Raw genomic sequence first — 19,592 nt, 5'->3', positions numbered from 1 at the left:
CCGCCCCCCCACTCCCCCCCCCCCTCTGAAGAATGGTCTCGACCCGAAACGTTGCCTATTCCTTTGCTCCATAGATGCTCCCGCTGAGTTTCTCCGGCTTTTTTGTCCACCTTCAATTTTTCCAGCATAAATGCTGCCTCACCCGCTGAGCTTTTTTGTCTACCTTGGAAGACCAAATATGTTAGGTTACTCAGATGCATGGTTTCATGGAGTCTAGTAGCCAAGCCCAGTCGCTACATTCCCCAGCATTTTTCAGCATTATATGCCTCTTAAATCCAATGCAGGTTAAATTGATTAGGAGCAAAGGATAAGACAGGTTGCTAAACACTTTAACTCCCATTCCCACACTGACCTTTCTGTCCTGGGCCTCCTCCATTGTCAGAGTGGGGCCCAGCGCAAATTAGAGGAACATCACCTCATATTTTGATTGGGCAGCTTACACCCCAGCAGTATGAACTTTGACCTCTAACTTTAAGTAACCTTTGCTTTCCCTCTCTCTCCATCTCTCCCCTATCCCAGTTCTCCAACTAGTCTTACTGTCTCTGACTACATTTTATCTCTGTTTGCTTTTTAGTTACCTTCTTCCAACTAACAATGATCTGTTCTGCATTTCCCTTTGTCATGTTTCCACACCTTACAATTCCATATCTATACACTTCCTTATCTATGTACCTCCCTTTCCTCTGACATCAGTCTGAAGAAGGGTCTTGACTCAAAATGTCACCCATTCCTTTTCTCCAGAGATGCTGCCTGTCCCGCTGAATTAATCCAGCATTTTGTGTCTATCTTCAGTTTTGATTAGCATCTGCAATTCCTTCCTATCCATTACATATTAAATTATTTAGCTTTACTTATTTTTAAATATTATTTTGCTTTGCTTATTTTTTTAATTATTTACATTTTTGAGGTGTTGGGTACCAATTATTTAAATTATTTTTTACATTTTAAGCTATTTTCTTCAATTGTAATGTGTTAAAATCTCCCTGCATGCCAGCTTTTACATCTGGTAATGGCAATATACAATAGACAATCGGTGCAGGAGTAAGCTATTCGGTCATTCACTCTGATCATGGCTGATCATCCACAATCAGTACCTCATTCCTGCCTTCTTCCCATATCTCTTGACCGCTATCTTTAAGAGCTCTATCTAACCTATCCCCAACTTTGCCAGTTGTTGGTCATTTCATGATACATATCTCTAAAATACAGAGGGTCAACAAAATGTGTATGGTCTACTTTACTGCACTTAACTCCACATCTTAGGGGGCGCTGTCCTGTGCACGGCTGCCCAGCCAGCAGCTGTCTGTCTCTTCATCTTTTTATTTTTTATTTTAGTTAGTTAAGTGTTTTGTTTGGAGGTCTAGACTTTTTTTATGTGGGGGGTGGGGGGGGGGGGGAGGGGGAAACTACCTTTCAGGGTCCCTACCTGGTCAGAGAGGCGGCTTTTCTCCGGGCTGCAGCTTCGACACGTCCTCGCGGCCTACCAGCGGGCCTGGAGCGGCGTTTCCTGTCGGGGACCGCCCAGAACCTCGGCTTCGGCGGCGGCACAGCGCTGGAGTGCTATCGCGGAGCGGGCGATGCCTTGCCCGGGTCGCCGCGCTGGAGCTCCGGTGAGCTGAGACCGCCGGGTAAAACATCACGGAGCTGCGGGACTGTGGAGCGACCAGCTGCGGGCGGCGGCGCTGAACTTTACACCGGGAGCCTGGGATCTCTAGATGAGATCGCCAGTTGTGGAGCTCCAACCGGCGCGGCCTTGTTGGCTTCGTAAGCCGCGGCCTCCAGTGCGAAAGCGGCCGTTCCAGGGTTCCCAAGCCGCTGGGAGGACTCTCCCGACGCCGGAGCAACATCACCCGGCGAGAACGGCCCGGAACATCGGGCCTCCGTAGAGGCAACTGTGGAGGCCTCAATGGGCCCGACTATGGGTGAACTGGGGTTGGGGACTGGACTTTGTGCCTTCCCTCATGGTGGGAGCCATTGTGGGAGGATGTTCTTTGTGTTTAAGACTCTTATAGGTGTTATGTCTGTATTCTTTTTTTTGTGTGCTGCAAAATGGCAAAAAGCATTTCACTTCACCACCTGGGTGTATGTGAATGTGACTAATAAAATACCTTTGATACCTTTGATCTAGGAGTCCTTAGTGCATTCATGGAGACTACAGGCAATGATTAGACAATAACTACAATGAGGAAATAATACAGAATGTGTCAAGGGAGTGAACACTTTGGACGTCTTGATTCTTTTGATTCTTTTTGATAAATATATTTTGTGACTGAAAGTCATTTAGTAGTGCTGGAAGCAGGAGCAGTCATAAATATATTAATATGGTAAAATAAAAAAATCAGTTTTGGATTAAACACCAAACCAAATTAGGAAATAACCTGAAGTAGTCGTCTGAAACCGTCTGGCTATATATAAGTCAATCATATAGTGATTTTTAAAGTCAGTATTTTAATTAATGTTTTGCAGGGTGTGATGATTCAAAGACGGAAGAGCTGTTAATTGGAAGACAGAAGGAATATAAGTTGGCTGCACTGAAAGCAAAGCAACAAGGAGATATCACAAAAGCTCTAGAATATGTAAAAATCAGCAAAGTAAAACCCTTGTCATTTTTAGTGAATCTATTGACATTTGATGTGCTGTTTCAAAATAATGAATGTATTCTACTCTTTGAAGATTCCTGAATGAGAAATTGGCAATTAAACTCTAATCTGATCTTCTGTTTTTTTAACAATAATTTCTTTTTTTAGCTTTGAAAGAGAAAAGCTTTACTACTGCAGTACACTTTGAAATTGCCATATCTCAAAAACAACATGTTCTCTCATATAAAATCTGAATTTGAAGGTTTTCTTATTTTATCTAAAAACAGTTAAACAAATAAAACATTTTTGAGATATTTGATGTGGCAGTTCCAACACTTCCATATATAACTAAGCAATAAATATTTAAGAAACTATCATTCTAATTCATAGCATTCAAAATCTTCAAAGATTGTTAGAATATCAGCTTTGTTGGAAATCTGACATATGTGCAGTTGCAGGAAAGCATGATGTTTATTCGTCAACTAATGTCAGATGAATTGGGCAATACTGACATTCTGTGGAGTAGTATTTTCTACCTGCTTTAGCTGCCACTTTTTAGTTTTTAGTTTTAGAGATACAGCGTGGAAAAGGGCCATTAGGCCAACCAAGTCCGTGCTGACCAGAGATCTCCCGCACACTAACGTTATCCTACAATTATACCAAGTCAATTCACCTGCAAACCTGAACATCTTTGAAGTGTTGGAGGAAACTGGAGATCCTGGAGAAAGTGCAAGCATGTCACAGGGAGAACATATAAACTCTGTACAGCCAAACACTCATAGTCAGGATCGAACTCGGGTCTCTGGCGCTGTAAGGCAGCAACACTACCGCTGCGCCACCGGACCTTCTTGTGGAGGAAATCTCAAATATTGTTTTTATTACGTTGTAGTGCCTTTAATTTTAATTTTTCCTTAAGCCTCATAGAATATAATTTCCAAAAACCATTTCCTTACATTTACCCTGAGTTTCTTTGTAATGCAGTATTTTGCTTATAGCTTAATTTACAGACTTTTGCAACAGTGCACCAGTTTCAACATATAATAGGAAGATTTAAATGTCTACGTTATTATTTTGTGTTTATTTTAGAGATTTGATACAGCGATAAAAGCTTTGCACAGCGGGGAACCAGTGGATCTAAGTAATTTGCCATCATCACTAACAGGTGTGAATGCATAAATATTGTAGAATTGTAATTATTTTTTAGCAGTTGTAAAAGTGTTTTGTGTTGAAAGGTTGGAGTAAAACAAAACTGAATCTATCAGCTTCATTCTTGAATTCATTTGCATTGTGAAAATTGTGTTAAACAGCTCATATTACTTGCTGCAAAGTAAAGGCTGCATTGGACTAATCGTTATCAAGTATTATTATCGAAAATGCTGGCCTCTTCACTTGACCCTGCCCAACTAAGATTGCATAACTTTATTTTAGAAAAGGAAAACCTGCTTTTCATTGAGATGCCAGATAAATGTTACCAGATCAATCATCAAGATGGTATTTCTATTACATTGATTTATGTGTCAGACAATCAAACAATTCCAGTATACATAAATAGGGTTCATGTGAAAGCTGTTTCACGATTGAAATAGTAAAAAATTGTAATTTTTTCCCCCCAACCAGTCATAATCCATGGATGACTAACCAGAACAAATCAGAATAAGAAAGAAAAAAATCCATCTTAATTTTTCAAACAAAGCTGTTTTTCTATCTGCAACAATTTGGAGCTCTCAACACAGCACAATCTGGCTCCTGGCTGTCTATTAATTTAGAAACGTTTGTTGTATCCTTATGGCATATTCATTAACCAACCTGGCAGATTAATATTTTAATAGAATCGCAATCATATATAAAGTGACATAATACCTTTAATCCATTTTTATGTCTGACTGTTTATTTAAATGTTTTGTCAGATACCACAGTCCAAGATAAATCACCAAAGCCTTCCAATTTGATAACTCTTCCTGATCAGGAAGGAAGAGGACCTAAAATTGAACCACAGGGCAACATAGAATCAGGTAAGAAAAGTTAGGCATGCTTTGTAAATGTTCTGCACTGGTATTACTGAAATGCAATGTATTTTTTTATTTACTGGAAAAATGAAGTCTAGGCGTTCTTAATTAAGTTAAAATTCTCTGGTCATATTTCTGCATACAGCATATAAACAAATGAGCTGTAGACTAATATCTCAGGAACATTAAAATGTTAATTTAAAGACAACTTAAGTTTCAGTTTAAGTGCAAGGGCTGAAATGTTTTCCCATTGTTGCAAATTCATAAAACTAATGGAGCACCGAGAGTGAATTTATTTTGTTTTAGAATAATTTGGTTTTGTTCATAGCGTTAATTTTTCTTTAGGAATGATACCTGATTTCTATCGCACGGTGAGCTTTGGAGTCAAAGGCATTTGTATTTTTAGCGAGTGTATGTTCATCCTTGAGTTTAAATAATTTGTGATTAAGTATATTTGGGTATGGTTTCTGAATTATACAAATAATAGAATAAGCTTAAGATTATACCACCTTGCATCCTAGCTGATGAGATGATAAGAATAAACAGCTGGAGGAGGACAGGTAACTCCAAGCCTGCTCTGCCATGGCAATACAGATCCATTGTGTCACAGAAGGAGACTATTCAATCAATTATCTCACTCCAGCTTTCTTTAGAACAATTTAATCAGTCCCACTACCCCATGGCCTTAAGAATTACCTTCCCCTAATTATTCATCAGATTCCGTTTTGAAGGTCCTGAATGACTCTTTCATCCAAGTGAACTGCCATGTTTTCCAGATGATAAACACTCTCTTGAGCTTTCTCCCTCAATCTTTTGATCATTATTTAAAATCTGTAGGCAAAGGTTGGCTGTTGCAGTATAACATAGATAAATATGCAGTTATTTATCTTATGTTGGAAAAACAAAGATTGTGAAGTCTAATTGTAAAAAGAATTGGGTGTTCTTATATACAGGGAAAAAAATTGTAAATTGTAAAAAAAAATGTGCCTGTGAAAGAAAACAAACATTCAGGTGAAACAAGCAGTTAAGATGCCAAATTGTACATTTGCTTTCATAGCAAGAGGTTTTAAAATGTAAGAGTAAGGAGCTGTATAAGGTCTTGGTAAGACCACACCTGGAATATTGTGTTCTTTTGTCTCCTTTCCTGAAAGGGATATACTAACCAGTGAGGGAGTGTAGAGGATTTATCAGACCAAAACCTGAGACGCCAGGATTGCCACTGGAGGAGAGATGGAGTTGACTAAGTATGAATTCACTCGAGTTTAAAGATTTAGAGGGAATCTATTGAAATGGACAGCATTCTGGCAGGGTTAGACAAGTGAGATGACCAACGGCACCAGGGAAGGGAAAAGATGCATAGGAAGGAATTGCAGATGCTGGTTCAAACCGAAGATATACACAAAAAGCTGGAGTAACTCAGCAGGACAGACATCTCGAGAGAAGGAATAAGTGACGTTTCGGGTGAGACCCTTCTTCAGACTTCAGAAAGATGCAGCTAGGAGGATGAAGAGGGTATTTTTGACAATTGTACCGGTGACGGGGGGGGGGGGGGGGTTTGGAGAGAAATACACTGCAAATTAACGAACAAATTATCATTATGTTTGCTGTAACATCCTTTAATATCTGGTTCAACAGAAATTCTTATCTATAGCAAAGACATTTTATTTTTGTGATTCTAGGCACACCACCACCACCCAAAGATATTCTAGAAGCTCTACATCAAAGAATGGAGAAATATAAAACTGCAGCAACACAAGCTAAAACTGATGGGAATGATCGTAAAGCAAGGATGTATGAGAGAATAGTAAAGGTACATTTATCGTGTGGATTTCTTTAGTTTTTTTCCAATTTAATTGGAATATGTTGATTTCTGGCTCAGGTATGGTACCTAGGGTGCCTTTGCTTATCTTGTCTTATCAATAAATAGTCATAGTCATACAGCGGGGAAACAGACCCTTCAGCCCTACTTGCCCACGCCGACCAACATGCCCCATCTACACTAGTCCCACCTGCCTACAGTGCCTACAGTAGTCCCACCTGCCTACAGTGCCCTCCATAATGTTTGATTTAACTGATGTCTAAATGCTAAGGATCACCTACACCTTTGTGGTTGCAAGGTTTCTAATCAGAAGTGAAGAGTGAGCAATGGGTCAGATGTATCCTGTTTGCATAACCTTTGGATGGCTGATCTCAGAATCCTCATACAGTGCCCTCCATAATGACTGGGACAAAGACCCATCATTTATATATTTGCCTCTGTACTCCACAATTTGAGATTTGTAAAAGAAAAAATCACATATGGTTAAAGTTCACATTGTCAGATTTTATTAAAGGCCATTTTTATACCTTGTGGCTTCACTATGTAGAAATTACAGCTGTGTTTATACATAGTCTCCAGGGCTCGAAATTAACGGTTGCCCGGGTGCCAATGGCGACCCAAAAGTCCCGCCAAGCAACCTAAAAGCCATACCATTTTGCCCGGCTTAGCAAGCACCCGGGACACCTATCGTTCAACTCCGTCCGCCATCCGTGTCTGGGCCGCCGGTTCACTGCTCTCGCCCGCTCCCCATCCGCCGGCACGGCCGGCCGCCTTGCACATGTGCACTGCGCACATCGTCCCCCTGCACATGCGCACAACCACGGCCAGCACATCATTGGCCGTGGTTGTGCGCATGTGCAGGGCGGCACAACCACGGCAACTGGTCGGCGCTGGGCACTTTCTCCCTCCCTTTGCATTGTGGGAGATCTGGCCGCCATTGCTGTCCGGTCGCCGCCTCGCCGCGACCACTGAAAACCAACGCAGAATCACTCCCTGGAGCTGGAGTAACACCCTGGAGTAACTCTTGCTTCTTAGTTTCCTGGTCCTCCAAAAATATTCCAAATGGAATTTAAACTGGAGTGAACCCTCCACCACCAAACTCCAAACTCTGAAAAATGAATAAAAGCCTATTGCACTTTATCTATTTATTTATTGTATATATATATATGGTCTATGGTATATAGACACACTGAACTTTTATCTCCTGTTCTGTATTATGTTTACATATTTTGTTGTGCTGCAGCAAGCAAGAATTTCATTGTCCTATCTGGGACATATGACAATAAAACTTTCTTGACTCTTGACTTGGACTTAAGCAAAAAAGGGTTATTGGCAAAAAAGAGCTACATTAAATTTAGTTGCGTCTGGTTGGGTAACTATGGTAGGGTGAAGACTATTCCATGCTTTAATTGTGCGGGGAAACTCCATGGAGCAGCTAGCATCTCTGGATAGAAGAAATTGGGTGACGTTTCAGGTAGAGGCCCTTCTTTAGATTTCCTCTGGTTTTAATGTTTTTAGTATAATTTAAAGATACAGCGTGGAAACAGGCCCTTCGGCCCACCGAGTCCACGCCGACCACCGATCACCCCGTACACTAGTTCTATCCCACACATTAGCGACGCAAGTCAAGAGTGTTTTATTCTCTCACTTCCCAGTTAGAACAATGAAATCCTTACTTGCAGCAGTACAACAGAATATGCAAACATAGTACTCTGTAAACAATGTTATAAACGAGAAAACAAAACAGTGTATATTTATATATGAATGTATTAATATATATGTGTGTGTGTGTATATAATATACCCACACACACACACAAGTTCCCTCATGGGATTAATAAAGTTCTATTGTATAGTATCGTGTGTGAAGGGAGGAACTGCAGATGCTGGTTTAAACAGAAGATAGACACAAAAAGCTGGAGTAACTTAACAGGTCAGCCAAAAGGAAAATATTACATTTTGGGTTGGGTCTGAAAAAGGTTCCTGCACACCTTTGGATTGTGGAAGGAAACAAGAGCACCCGGAGAAGACCCATGTGATCAATTGGAAAAAGAGCAAACTCCATACAGACAGCACCCGTATTCAGGATCAATTCCGGGCCTCTGGCACTTTTAGGCAGCAACTTTATGGCCAATGTACTGCCCCATAGTCTTGAACTGAATTAAAATGTACAGTAGCTGTAAATGGGGATATAGCGTCACTTAGAGATTTAAGACTGAAAATGGACAGTTTATTTTTTTTAGTAACGAAAAGTTATCCACGTACAATTTTTTGTGTGTTGGAAAACAAAATATAGTGGCACAGCTGGTGGGCTTGCTGCCTCACACGCTAGAGATCTGTGTTCGATCCTGTCTTCGGGCACTGTCTGTGTTGAATTTGCACATTCTTCCTGCAAGCGTGTGGGTTTCCTCCCACATCCCAAAGACGCATTGGCTTTGTAGGTTAACTTATCTCTGTAAAATTGCCCCTAATGTGCATGGAGTGGGTGAGGCAAGTGGGATAACAGAACTTGTGTGGGGATGCAATAGATGAGGTTGGAGGAGGCGCAGGTGAACCTCTGCCGCACCTGGAAAGACTGCTTGGGTCCTTGAATGGAGTCAAGGGGAGAGGTAAATCGACAAGTGTAGAATTTCAATTGACATAGACAATAGGTGCAGGAGTAGGCCATTCGGCTCTTCGAGCCAGCACCGCCATTCAATGTGATCATGGCTGATCATCCCCAATCAGTACCCCGAACCTGCCTTCTCCCCATATCCCCTGACTCCACTATTTTTAAGAGCCCTATCTAGCTCTCTCTTGAAAGCATCCAGAGAACCCGCCTCCACCGCACTCTGAGGCAGAGAATTCCACAGACTCGCAACTCTCTGTGAGAAAAAGTGTTTCCTCATCTCCGTTCTAAATGGCTTCCCCCTTATTCTTAAACTATAGCCCCTGGTTCTGGACTCCCCCAACATCGGGAACACGTTTCCTGCCTCTACCGTGTCCAAACCCTTAACAATCTTATTTGTTTCAATAAGATACCCTCTCATCCTTCTAAACTCCAGAGTGTACAAGCCCAGCCGCTCCATTCTCTCAGGATATGACAGTCCCGCCATCCCGGGAATTAACCTTGTGAGCCTACGCTGCACTCCCTCATTAGCAAGAATGTCCTTCCTCAAATTAGGGGACCAAAACTGCACACAATACTCCAGGTGTGGTCTCACTAGGGCTCTGTACAACTGCAGAAGGACCTCTTTCCTCCTATATTCGATTCCTCTTGTTATAAATGCCAACGTGCCATTCACTTTCTTCACTGCCTGCTGTACCTGCATGCTTACTTTCATAGACTGATGACCAAGGACGCCCAGATCCCGTTGTACTCCCCCTTTTCCCAACTTGACGCCATTGAGATAGTAATCTGCCTTCCAGTTTTTGCTACCAAAGTGGATAACCTCACATTTATTCACATTAAACTTCATCTGCCATGCATCTGCCCACTTCCCCAACCTGTCCAAGTCACCCTGCATTCTCATAGCATCCTCCTCACAGTTCACACTGCCACCCAGCTTTGTGTCATCTGCAAATTTGCTAATGTTACTTTGAATCCTTTGATCCAAATCATTGATGTATATTGTAAATAGCTGCGGTCCCAGCACTGAGCCTTGTGCTACACTAGCCCCACTAGTCACTGCCTGCCATTCTGAAAGGGACCCATTAATCCCTACTTTGTTTCCTGTCTGCCAACCAATTATCTTTCCAGGTCAGCACTCTACCCCCAATACTATGTGCCCTAATTTTCCCCACTAATCTCCTATGTGGGACCTTATCAAATGCTTTCTGAAAGTCCAGGTACACTACATCCACTGACTCTCCCTTGTCCATTTTCCTAGTTACATCCTCAAAAAATTCCAGAAGATTAGTCAAGCATGATTTCCCCTTCGTAAATCCATGCTGACTCGGACCGATCCTGTTACTGCTATCCAAATGTGCGGCTATTTCATCTTTTATAAGTGACTCCAGGATCTTCCCCATCACCGATGTCAGGCTAACCGGTCTATAATTCCCCGTTTTCTCTGTCCCACCTTTCTGAAAAAGTGGGATAACATTAGCTATCCTCCAATCCACAGGAACTGATCCTGAGTCTATAGAACATTGGAAAATTATCACCAATGCATCCACGATTTATAGAGCCACTTCCTTAAGTACCCTGGGATGCAGACCATCAGGCCCTTAGGATTTATCAGTCTTCAGTCCCATCAGTCTACCCAACACCATTTCCTGCCTAATGTGGATTTCCTTCAGTTCCTCTGTCACCCCAAAACCTCTGGCCACTACTATATCAGGAAGATTGTTTGTGTCCTCCTTGAAGACCTGTTCAAAGTACCTGTTCAACTCATCTGCCATTTCCTTCTTCCCCATAATAAATTCACCTTTTTCAGTTTTCAAAGGTTCAACTTTGGCCTTAACTAATTTTTTCCTCTTCACATATCTAAAGAAGCTTTTACTATCCTGCTCTATATTCTAGGCTAGCTTACCTTCGTACCTCATCTTTTCTCACCGTATTGTCTTTTTGGTTATCTTCTGTTGTTCTTTAAACATTACCCAATCCTCTTGCTTCCGGCTCATCTTTGCTACGTTGTACTTCTTCGCTTTAATTTTTATACTGTCCCTGACGTCCTTTGTCAGCCATGGTCGTCCGTTTCTCCCCTTGGAATTTTTCTTCCTCCTAGGAATGAACTGATCCTGCACCTTCTGTATTATTCCTAGAAACACCTGCCGTTTTTGTTCCACAGTCATCCCTGCTAGTGTATCTTTCCAGTCAACTTTGGCCAGCTCCTCCCTCATGGCCCCATAGTCCCCTTTATTCAACTGCAACACTGACACCTCCAATCTACCCTTCTCCCTCTCCAATTGTAGATTAAACGGACCAAGTTATGGTCACTGCCTCCTAATGGCTCATTAACCTCGAGGTCCTTTATCAAATCCGGTTCATTACATAACACTAAATCCAGAATTGCCTTCTCCCTGATATGCTCCAATACAAGCTGTTCTAAGAATCCATCACAAAGGCACTCTACAAAGTCCCTTAGTTGGGGTCCAGTACCAACCTGATTTTCCCAGTCTACCTGCATGTTGAAATCTCCCATAACAACCACAGCATTACTTTTGCTACATGCCAATTTTAACTCCTGATTCAACTTGCGCCCTATGTCCAGGCTACTGTTTGGGGGCCATTAGATTAGTCCCATTAGGGTCTTTTTACCCTTACAATTCCTTAGTTCTATCCATACTGACTCCACATCTCCTGTTTCAATGTCACCCCTTGCAAGGGACTGAATTTTATTCCTCACCAACAGGGCAACCCCACCCCCTCCGTCCACCTGTCTGTCTTTTCGATAGGAGGTATACCCTTGAATATTCAGTTCCCAGCCCTGGCCCTCTTGCAGCCATGTCTCAGTAATTCCCACAACATCATACTTGCCGGTTTCTAACTGAGCCTCAAGCTCGTCCACTTTATTCCTTATACTTCACGCATTCATATACAGCACTTTGACCTCCGTATTCACTTCCCCTCTCGCACCGCTCGCAATTGGCCCTGACCTTACTCTGTTGTCCCTTCTCGAGCTTTCCTTCCCATTAATTCGAGAATCTTTTGTAATTTTTCCTGTAATCACTTCCCCTTCAACTCCATCTTTATACTCCCAATTTGTCAATCCCTCCCCCCCACTATTTAGTTTAAACCCAGACGTGTAGCCCTAGCAAACCTGCCTGCCAGAATGTCGGTCCCCCTCCAGTTAAGGTGTAACCTGTCCCTTTTGTACAGGTCACCCCTACCCAGAAGAGATCCCAGTGGTCTATAATTCTAATAATCCTTGCTCCCTGCTCCAGCCCCTCAGCCACACATTCAGATCCCCTATCTCCCTGTTCCTGTTCCTGTCCGGCGGTTGCAAGGGAAAGTGCCAGGAGAGGGGGTGGTTTGGGTGGGAAGGGACGAATTGACCAGGGAGTTACGGAGGGAGCGGTCTTTGCGGAAAGCCGACAGGGGAGGAGATGGGAAGATGTGGCCAGTGGTAGGATCCCGTTGTTAGACAAAAAAGCTGGAGAAAATCAGCGGGTGAGTAGCATCTATGAAGCGAAGGAATAGATGATGTTTCGTGTCGAGACCCTTCTTCAGATTGATGTCGGGAGGGGGGGGAGTGCGGGAAAAATAAAGGAAGAAGCAGTAGGCTGTGGGAGAGCTGTGAATGGGAGGGGAAGGAGGGAGAAAGCAAGAACTCCCTGAAATTGGAGAATTCAATGTTCATACCGCTGGGGTGTAAACTACCCAAGCGAAATATGAGGTGCAGTTCCTCCAATTTGCAGTGGGCCTCACTCTGGCCATGGAGGAGGCCCAGGACAGAAAGGTGGGATTCGGAATGGGAGGGGGAGTTGAAGTGCTGAGCCACCGGGCGATCAGGTTGGTTATTGCGAACTGAGTGGAGGTGTTGTGCGAAGTGATCGCCAAGCCTGCGCTTGGTCTCACCAAGGTTGATCATACGCTGAATAATCCAACCACATTTTTGTTTGAAAGTGGAAAGAAATAATAGCAATTACATTCATTGCAACATGTAAAAAGAGTTGAGATACTGTATATACTGTATTATGATTTTGCTATATGTCATTGTGGATTAGCTTGTGAATTTATTTGAAGCAGAAATAATAATGAGAGAGGGGATCTTATAGAAACTTACAAAATTCTTAAGGGGTTGGACAGGCTAGATGCAGGAAGATTGTTCCTGATGTTGGGGAAGTCCAGAACAAGGGGTCACAGTTTAAGGATAAGGGGGAAATCTTTTAGGACCGAGATGAGGAAAACATTTTTCACACAGAGAGTGGTCAATCTCTGGAATTCTCTGCCACAGAAGGTAGTTGAGGCCAGTTCATTGGCTATCTTTAAGAGGGAGTTAGATGTGGTCCTTGTGGCTAAAGGGATCAGGGGGTATGGAGAGAAGGCAGATACAGGATACTGAGTTGGATGATCAGCCATGATCATATTGAATGGCGGTGCAGGCTCGAAGGGTCGAATGGCCTACTCCTGCACCTATTTTCTATGTTTCTATGTCTAATATGTGAATGCTTCATTGAACATAATTCAGACTGGTAACTACGCACTTTGTCCGAGCACATTATCGCACGAGTCATGCAAGCCATTTTAAATGACCACCTAAACTGTCATTTGGCAACCTAAAAAGCTGCCTAGGTTGCCCGGCTGGAAACAGAGAAAAAAAGTGAGAGCCCTGACTGTCCCCCCTTTCAGGGCACCATAATGTTTGGGACACATGGCTGCACATGTGTTTGTAATTGCTCAGGTGTGTTTAATTGCCTCCTTCATGCAGGTATAAGAGAGCTCTCAGCACCTAGTCTTTCCACCAGTCATTCCATCACCTTTGGAAACTTTTATTGCTGTTTATCAACATGAGGACCAAAGTTGTGCCAATGAATGTCAAATAAACCATTATGAGACTGAGAAACAAGAATAAAACTGTTAGAGACATCAGCCAAACCTTAGGCTTAGCAAAATCAACTGTTTGGAACATCATTACGAAGAAAAAAAGCATTGGTGAGCTTACTAATTGCAAAGGGACTGGCAGGCCAAGGAAGACCTCCACAGCTGATGACACAAGAATTCTCTCTATATTAAAGAAAAATCCCCAAACACCTGTCCGACAGATCAGAAACACTCTTCAGGAGTGGATTTGTCAATGACCACTGTCTGCAGAAGACTTCATGAACAGAAATACAGAGGCTACACTGCAAGATGCAAACCACTGGTTAGCCGCAAAAATATGATTGCCAAGTCACAGTTTGCCAAGAAGTACTTAAAAGAGCAACCACAGTTCTGGAAAAAGGTAGTGGACAGATGAGATGAAGATTAACTTGTATCAGAGTGATGGCAAGAGCAAAGTATGGAGGGGAGAAATGCCAAGATCCAAAGCATACCACCTCATCTGTGAAACAGTGGTGGGGGTGTTATGGCCTGGGCATGTATGGCTGCTGAAGGTACTGGCTCACTTATCTTCATTGATGATACAACTGCTGATGGTAGTAGTATAATGAATTCTGAAGTGTATAGACACATCCTATCTGCTCAAGTTCAAACAAATGCTTCAAAACTGATTGGGCGGCGGTTGATTCTACAGCAAGACAATGATCCCAAACATACTGGTAAAGCAATAAAGGAGTTTTTCAAACTTAAACAATGGTCAATTCTTGAATGGCCAAGCCAATCACCTGATCTGAACCCAATGAGCATGCCTTTTATATGCTGAAGAGAAAACTGAAGGAGGCTAGCCCCCAAAACAAGCATAAGCTTAAGATGGCTGCAATACAGGCCTGGCAGAGCATCACCAGAGAAGACACCCAGCAACTGATGATGTCCATGAATGGGCAGATTTCAAGCATTCATTGCAGGCAAATGATATGCAACAAAATACTAAGCATGACTACTTTCATTTACATGGCATTGCTGTGTCCCAAGCATTATGGGGGGACTATGTATAAACACTGCTATAATTTCTACACGGTGAAACCAAAATGTATAAAAATGGCTTTATTAAAAACTAACGATGTGCAATTTAATCACATGTGATTTTTTTTCTATTACAAATCTCAAATTGTGGAGTGCAGAGGCAAATGAATAAATTATGGGTCTTTGTCCAAAACATTATGGAGGGCACTGTATGTTTAGCCCAAATCCCTCTTTACATATCATTTCCATGTACCTGTCTAAATGTTTCTCAAATGTTGCGGTAATACCTGCCTCAACTACCTCCTCTGGCAGTTCGTTACATATACTGACCACCCTTTTCTGTAAAATAGTCACCCCTCAAGCTCCCACTAAAAATTCCCCCCCCCCCCCCCCCCCTCACCTTAGTTGATCCCTGGTTCTTGATTCCCCTACTCGGGGTAAAGTAGTAGGCCCCCCTCGGTCATGACTGACCATCCTAGTTTGCAGGTGATGTGTGGTCAGATGCAAGCCTGGGCAATGTCATATGGAGGACAGGCTGTTGCCCATGCAGCACATCCCCCCTCTCCACGTCGCTGATCGATCCAAAGGAACAGCAGGGCCGTTACAGTTTGGCACCAGCGCCGTCGCAGGAACTGCCAGAGTGAGGTTGTAGACAACAACGAACTGCCTTAGGGGCTCTGACTCCAGATTTTCTTGAGGTTTACTCCTGGAGCCTTTTCCATAACTGGATATGGCCACAAGGCAGTGGAGGTTTTAAATCAGAGTTTTCCCTTTCCTAGGACTGCCTTCCCAGGCTGACGAGCCCCATCTGCCCGAGACTCGTGGGGGCGGGAGAGTCTACCTTCCCGTGCAGGTCTATAGCACCTGCCCACTGCCCACAAGGATTCTATGCATTTATCCTATCTATTCCTCTCATGATCATGTACACCTCCATAAGATTACACCCAAATCCTCCTGCAATCCAAGGAATAAAGCCTGCACAACCTCTTGCTATAGCTCAAGCCCTTGAGTCCCGGCAACATCCTCGTAAAACTTTTCTGCACCCTTTCCAGCTTAACAGCTTCTTTCCTATAACAGTGTGACTAAAACTGAACACAATATTCTAAATGTAGCCTCACCAATATCTTGTACAACTGCAACATGACCTCCCAACTACTCAATACTCTGACTAATGAAAGTTAATGTGTCGTAAGCCTTCTTGACCACGCCATCTACTTGTGACGCCACTTTCAAGGAACTATGTACTTGCACTCCTAGGTCCCGCAAGCACACATGGCGGTCATGGTGGCGCAGCGGTAGAGTTGCTGCCTTACAGCGAATGCAGCGCCAGAGAACCGGATTTGATCCTGACTACGGGTTCTGTCTGTACGGAGTTTGTATGTACGCCCCGTGACTTGCACGGGTTTTCTCTGAGATCTTCGGTTTCCTCCCACACTCCAAAGACGTACAGATTTGTAGGTTAATTGGCTTGATAAATGTAAAAATTGTCCCCAGTGGGTGTAGGATAGTGTTAATGTGTGGGGATCGCTGGTTGGAGCGGACCCAATGGACCGAAAGGCCTGTTTCCGTGCAGTATCTCTAAACTGAACTAAAGTGAACTTCAAAATGCAATGTACTCTTTCACAGTTAGGTGAACATTTATCCATGTCCTTTATTTCCATAAATTATTTTGATATTGATCATTTGACAACTTGTATCATCTTGGTGGAATGCATGAGAATTTCTACCTTTTCCTCATTCCAGCAATACCAAGATGCCATCAGAGCACAAAAAGCTGGAAGAAAAGTGGATTTTGGTGATCTTCCAATACCCCCAGGCATGTATTTGTATATTCTAGAAGTATTTGTGTAAAATCTTCACTCCTTTGAGCAGTTATATTTGTGTCACAGTGACAAGATTAAGATTCAGTCTGAAGAAGGGTCTCGACCCGCAACGCCACCTATTCCTTCTTTCCAGAGATGCTGCCTGTCCCGCTGAGCTACTCCAGCTTTTTGTGTCTACCATGATTAAATATTACAGGATTCACCGTTAGTTAAACTCATTTTTTAATTTATGTTTTTGCATACTGCAGGCAATGACCTTGTAATGGACTGTAATGGTAATAAGAAATTATTTGTGCTGCAAAGCTTTAAACGTGGAAGATTTAAGTAATGGGAGCTATTCACACATGGCATTACTTGATGTACCTTCCAAGTAATTCCACTATTTTAAAATATTTGAAGGAAATGAAAATGCAAGTGATGCGGTAAGAATAAGTAGGGGATTAACTTGGAAAGAACTAATCTGACAATAGAAAATATAAAAGTGATTGTAGGTATTTTTATTCTGTCTGTTTTTCATTGGAAAGCCATGTGTGCCAGTCACATACAAAAGCTGGTATGGGATTCAATTTTATTGATTGCAGAGCTTCCAAGTTGATGTGATGAAAGACCAAAATATAATCTGAACACTGATAAGCGATCCTTCAAACTGAAGAATGGCACATATATTCAGTGGCTGACTGTGAGATGACATCAGCATCTTGAAACGAAAGTATACACATTAAGAATAAAAACAGTTTGAATGCACAGACATCTTCTGTGCAGTATTTGCAACTGAAAATGCAATACATTTGGAAAGTCTTTCACTTTATAAATAATATAAGAAAGCGGGAACAAGCATTGGCCACTCGGCCTCCTTAAACTGGACTTGCCATTCAATTTGATCACAGCTCAACTGCTTCAGGGCGTTATCTCCTCTACCTTATTTTCTCTTTAAAGTCACCTAATGATCTGGCACCCAGAACCTCCTGGAGTATTATTTTGGAGACTCACTGTGCTCCGTGAGAAGAATCTACATAAAATTGCTACAAAAACATCTCCCATGCTTTTGGCCAACAGTCATTGAGTAGCTGAAAATGTCTTAAATTTTTGCTAGATATGGTTGCATCTGTACTTTCGACTGCAGTAATTGGAAGCCACTCTGGTGGGCTCAGATAATAATGGCTTTGCGGGTAAGGGATAGAATTCTCATTATATAATTTGAGACCAATTATTATGTATATATTAGGTCATTGGTTGTGGTGATTGAATTCCATCCAGAAATCCAGAGCATGTTTATAAGTTGGCTTGAAAACTTCTGCAGTTTTGAGTCTGCTATTTCCCTTAGTTCAGACAAACAAGTGTATTGAAACAAATATTACCACCCATACATTTTTAGAAGGAAACTTTACATGCATCCATACATCCCTCAGAAATGATAGATACACAGGTAACAGAAGTCTGCAAGTTGTTCATTTCTTCAACTGAAATTTCCTCACAACTCAAAAAGTTAGAGATTTAGAAGGTTGTGGGGATCTCATTGAAACATCTAAGATTGTTAAGGGTTTGGACACTCTAGAGGCAGGAAACATGTTCCCGATGTTGGGGGAGTCACAGTTTAGAATAAGGAGTAAGCCATTTAGAACTGAGACGAGGAAACACATTTTCTCATAGAGAGTGGTGAGCCTGTGGAATTCTCTGCCTCAGAGGGCAGTGGAGGCAGGTTCTCTGGATGATTTCAAGAGAGAGCTAGATAGGGCTCTTAAAAATAGCGGAGTGAGGGGATATGGGGAGAAGGCAGGAACGGGGTACAGATTGGGGATGATCAGCCATAATCACATTGAATGGCGGTGCTGGCTCGAAGGGCCGAATGGCCTACTCCTGCACCTATTGTCTATTAAATAAGTTGCTTCCAAACTAGCTTCAACAGAAATCGGTGCAGGGGGGGGGGAGGAGGAGGATGATGGGGTACTAGATATAATTGAACCCATAAAACCTTCAGCATAACCCATTTTTTGTCTAGTCTTTTAATGTGCTTACCTAGATGCCCTTTCAATTTCTTTACTGATTAATCTCAATTGTGTCTTGTGATGCATTCTATATTCTTAATCACTTTCGGATTAAAAGGTTTGATGTGAGTACTGTATTTCTTTTATTAATGATCTTTACTTTTGGACTGCAATTTAAGTGAAAATACTTCTTCCTAAATTAGATGTATCCAAAAGTAAATTTCTTGATCAAGCCTGCATTTCCTCTTCCTTCAGAAAAAGATGCCCCATGGATGCATTTTATGAACTATAGTTTCTTAAAATAATGCACGAGTGGAAACTATGGCATGGAAATCTTCCCTTTGTGGTTTTGTCATTAGAATTATTATTTATGGAAATATTTGTCTATGTTTTTCCTTTTCAAGTGTACATCCAATTTTCAAGTATGTCCAATCCCAGTGATGTTTTACCAATGCATGTTTAGGGGTGAATGCCAGGACACCAGAGAGAACTTGTCTACTATTCTTTGAGTGCCATCTATCTTTTACCTTCACCTGATCTATGCTATAATCTCCTATCTAAAAGATGCAACTTTGCCCAAAGCTGCAATGTATTGTTAGCTTAACAAAATGGAACGTTGGTGTGGATCTGGAATATAAGGATGGGTAAATAATGCCACCTTTAAATCAAGGGTGACAAAGGAAAATATGTTTTCTTGTTACCTTTGATATTGTAAAAAAACTTGCAATATGCAATTTAGACCACCATATGCACAAAACAATGGAGCTAATTGAATCTGCCTCTTTATGAAAACATAGGAATGCTGCAAAATTAACAGTATAATTTTGACTGCTAATCTCCACCCACCTATTAGTTCTGTCTATCCATTTTGGCACTAATGAGAACAAATTTCA

At 42.1% G+C, this 19,592-nt stretch overlaps 1 protein-coding gene across 2 annotated transcripts in view; it reads left to right on the top strand.

Annotated features, from left to right (window-relative positions):
- cc2d1b (coiled-coil and C2 domain containing 1B) overlaps nt 1-19,592 on the top strand; it is a 77,791-nt gene that overhangs the window by 35,616 nt on the left and 22,583 nt on the right. Inside the window, exons 7-11 of one of the 2 annotated variants that reach the window (XM_033028605.1) lie at nt 2,467-2,576; nt 3,666-3,741; nt 4,487-4,591; nt 6,265-6,395; nt 16,635-16,707. In XM_033028605.1, coding sequence (XP_032884496.1) covers nt 2,467-2,576; nt 3,666-3,741; nt 4,487-4,591; nt 6,265-6,395; nt 16,635-16,707 — 495 coding nt within the window. Of the gene's footprint in view, nt 1-2,466; nt 2,592-3,665; nt 3,742-4,486; nt 4,592-6,264; nt 6,396-16,634; nt 16,708-19,592 lie in introns of both variants that reach the window. The other variant, XM_033028604.1, reaches the window with a different exon arrangement.

This window comes from Amblyraja radiata, chromosome 10, assembly GCF_010909765.2.
Source record: "Amblyraja radiata isolate CabotCenter1 chromosome 10, sAmbRad1.1.pri, whole genome shotgun sequence".
Lineage (NCBI taxonomy): Eukaryota > Metazoa > Chordata > Chondrichthyes > Rajiformes > Rajidae > Amblyraja > Amblyraja radiata.
This window is presented reverse-complemented; position numbering and strand designations above follow the sequence as displayed.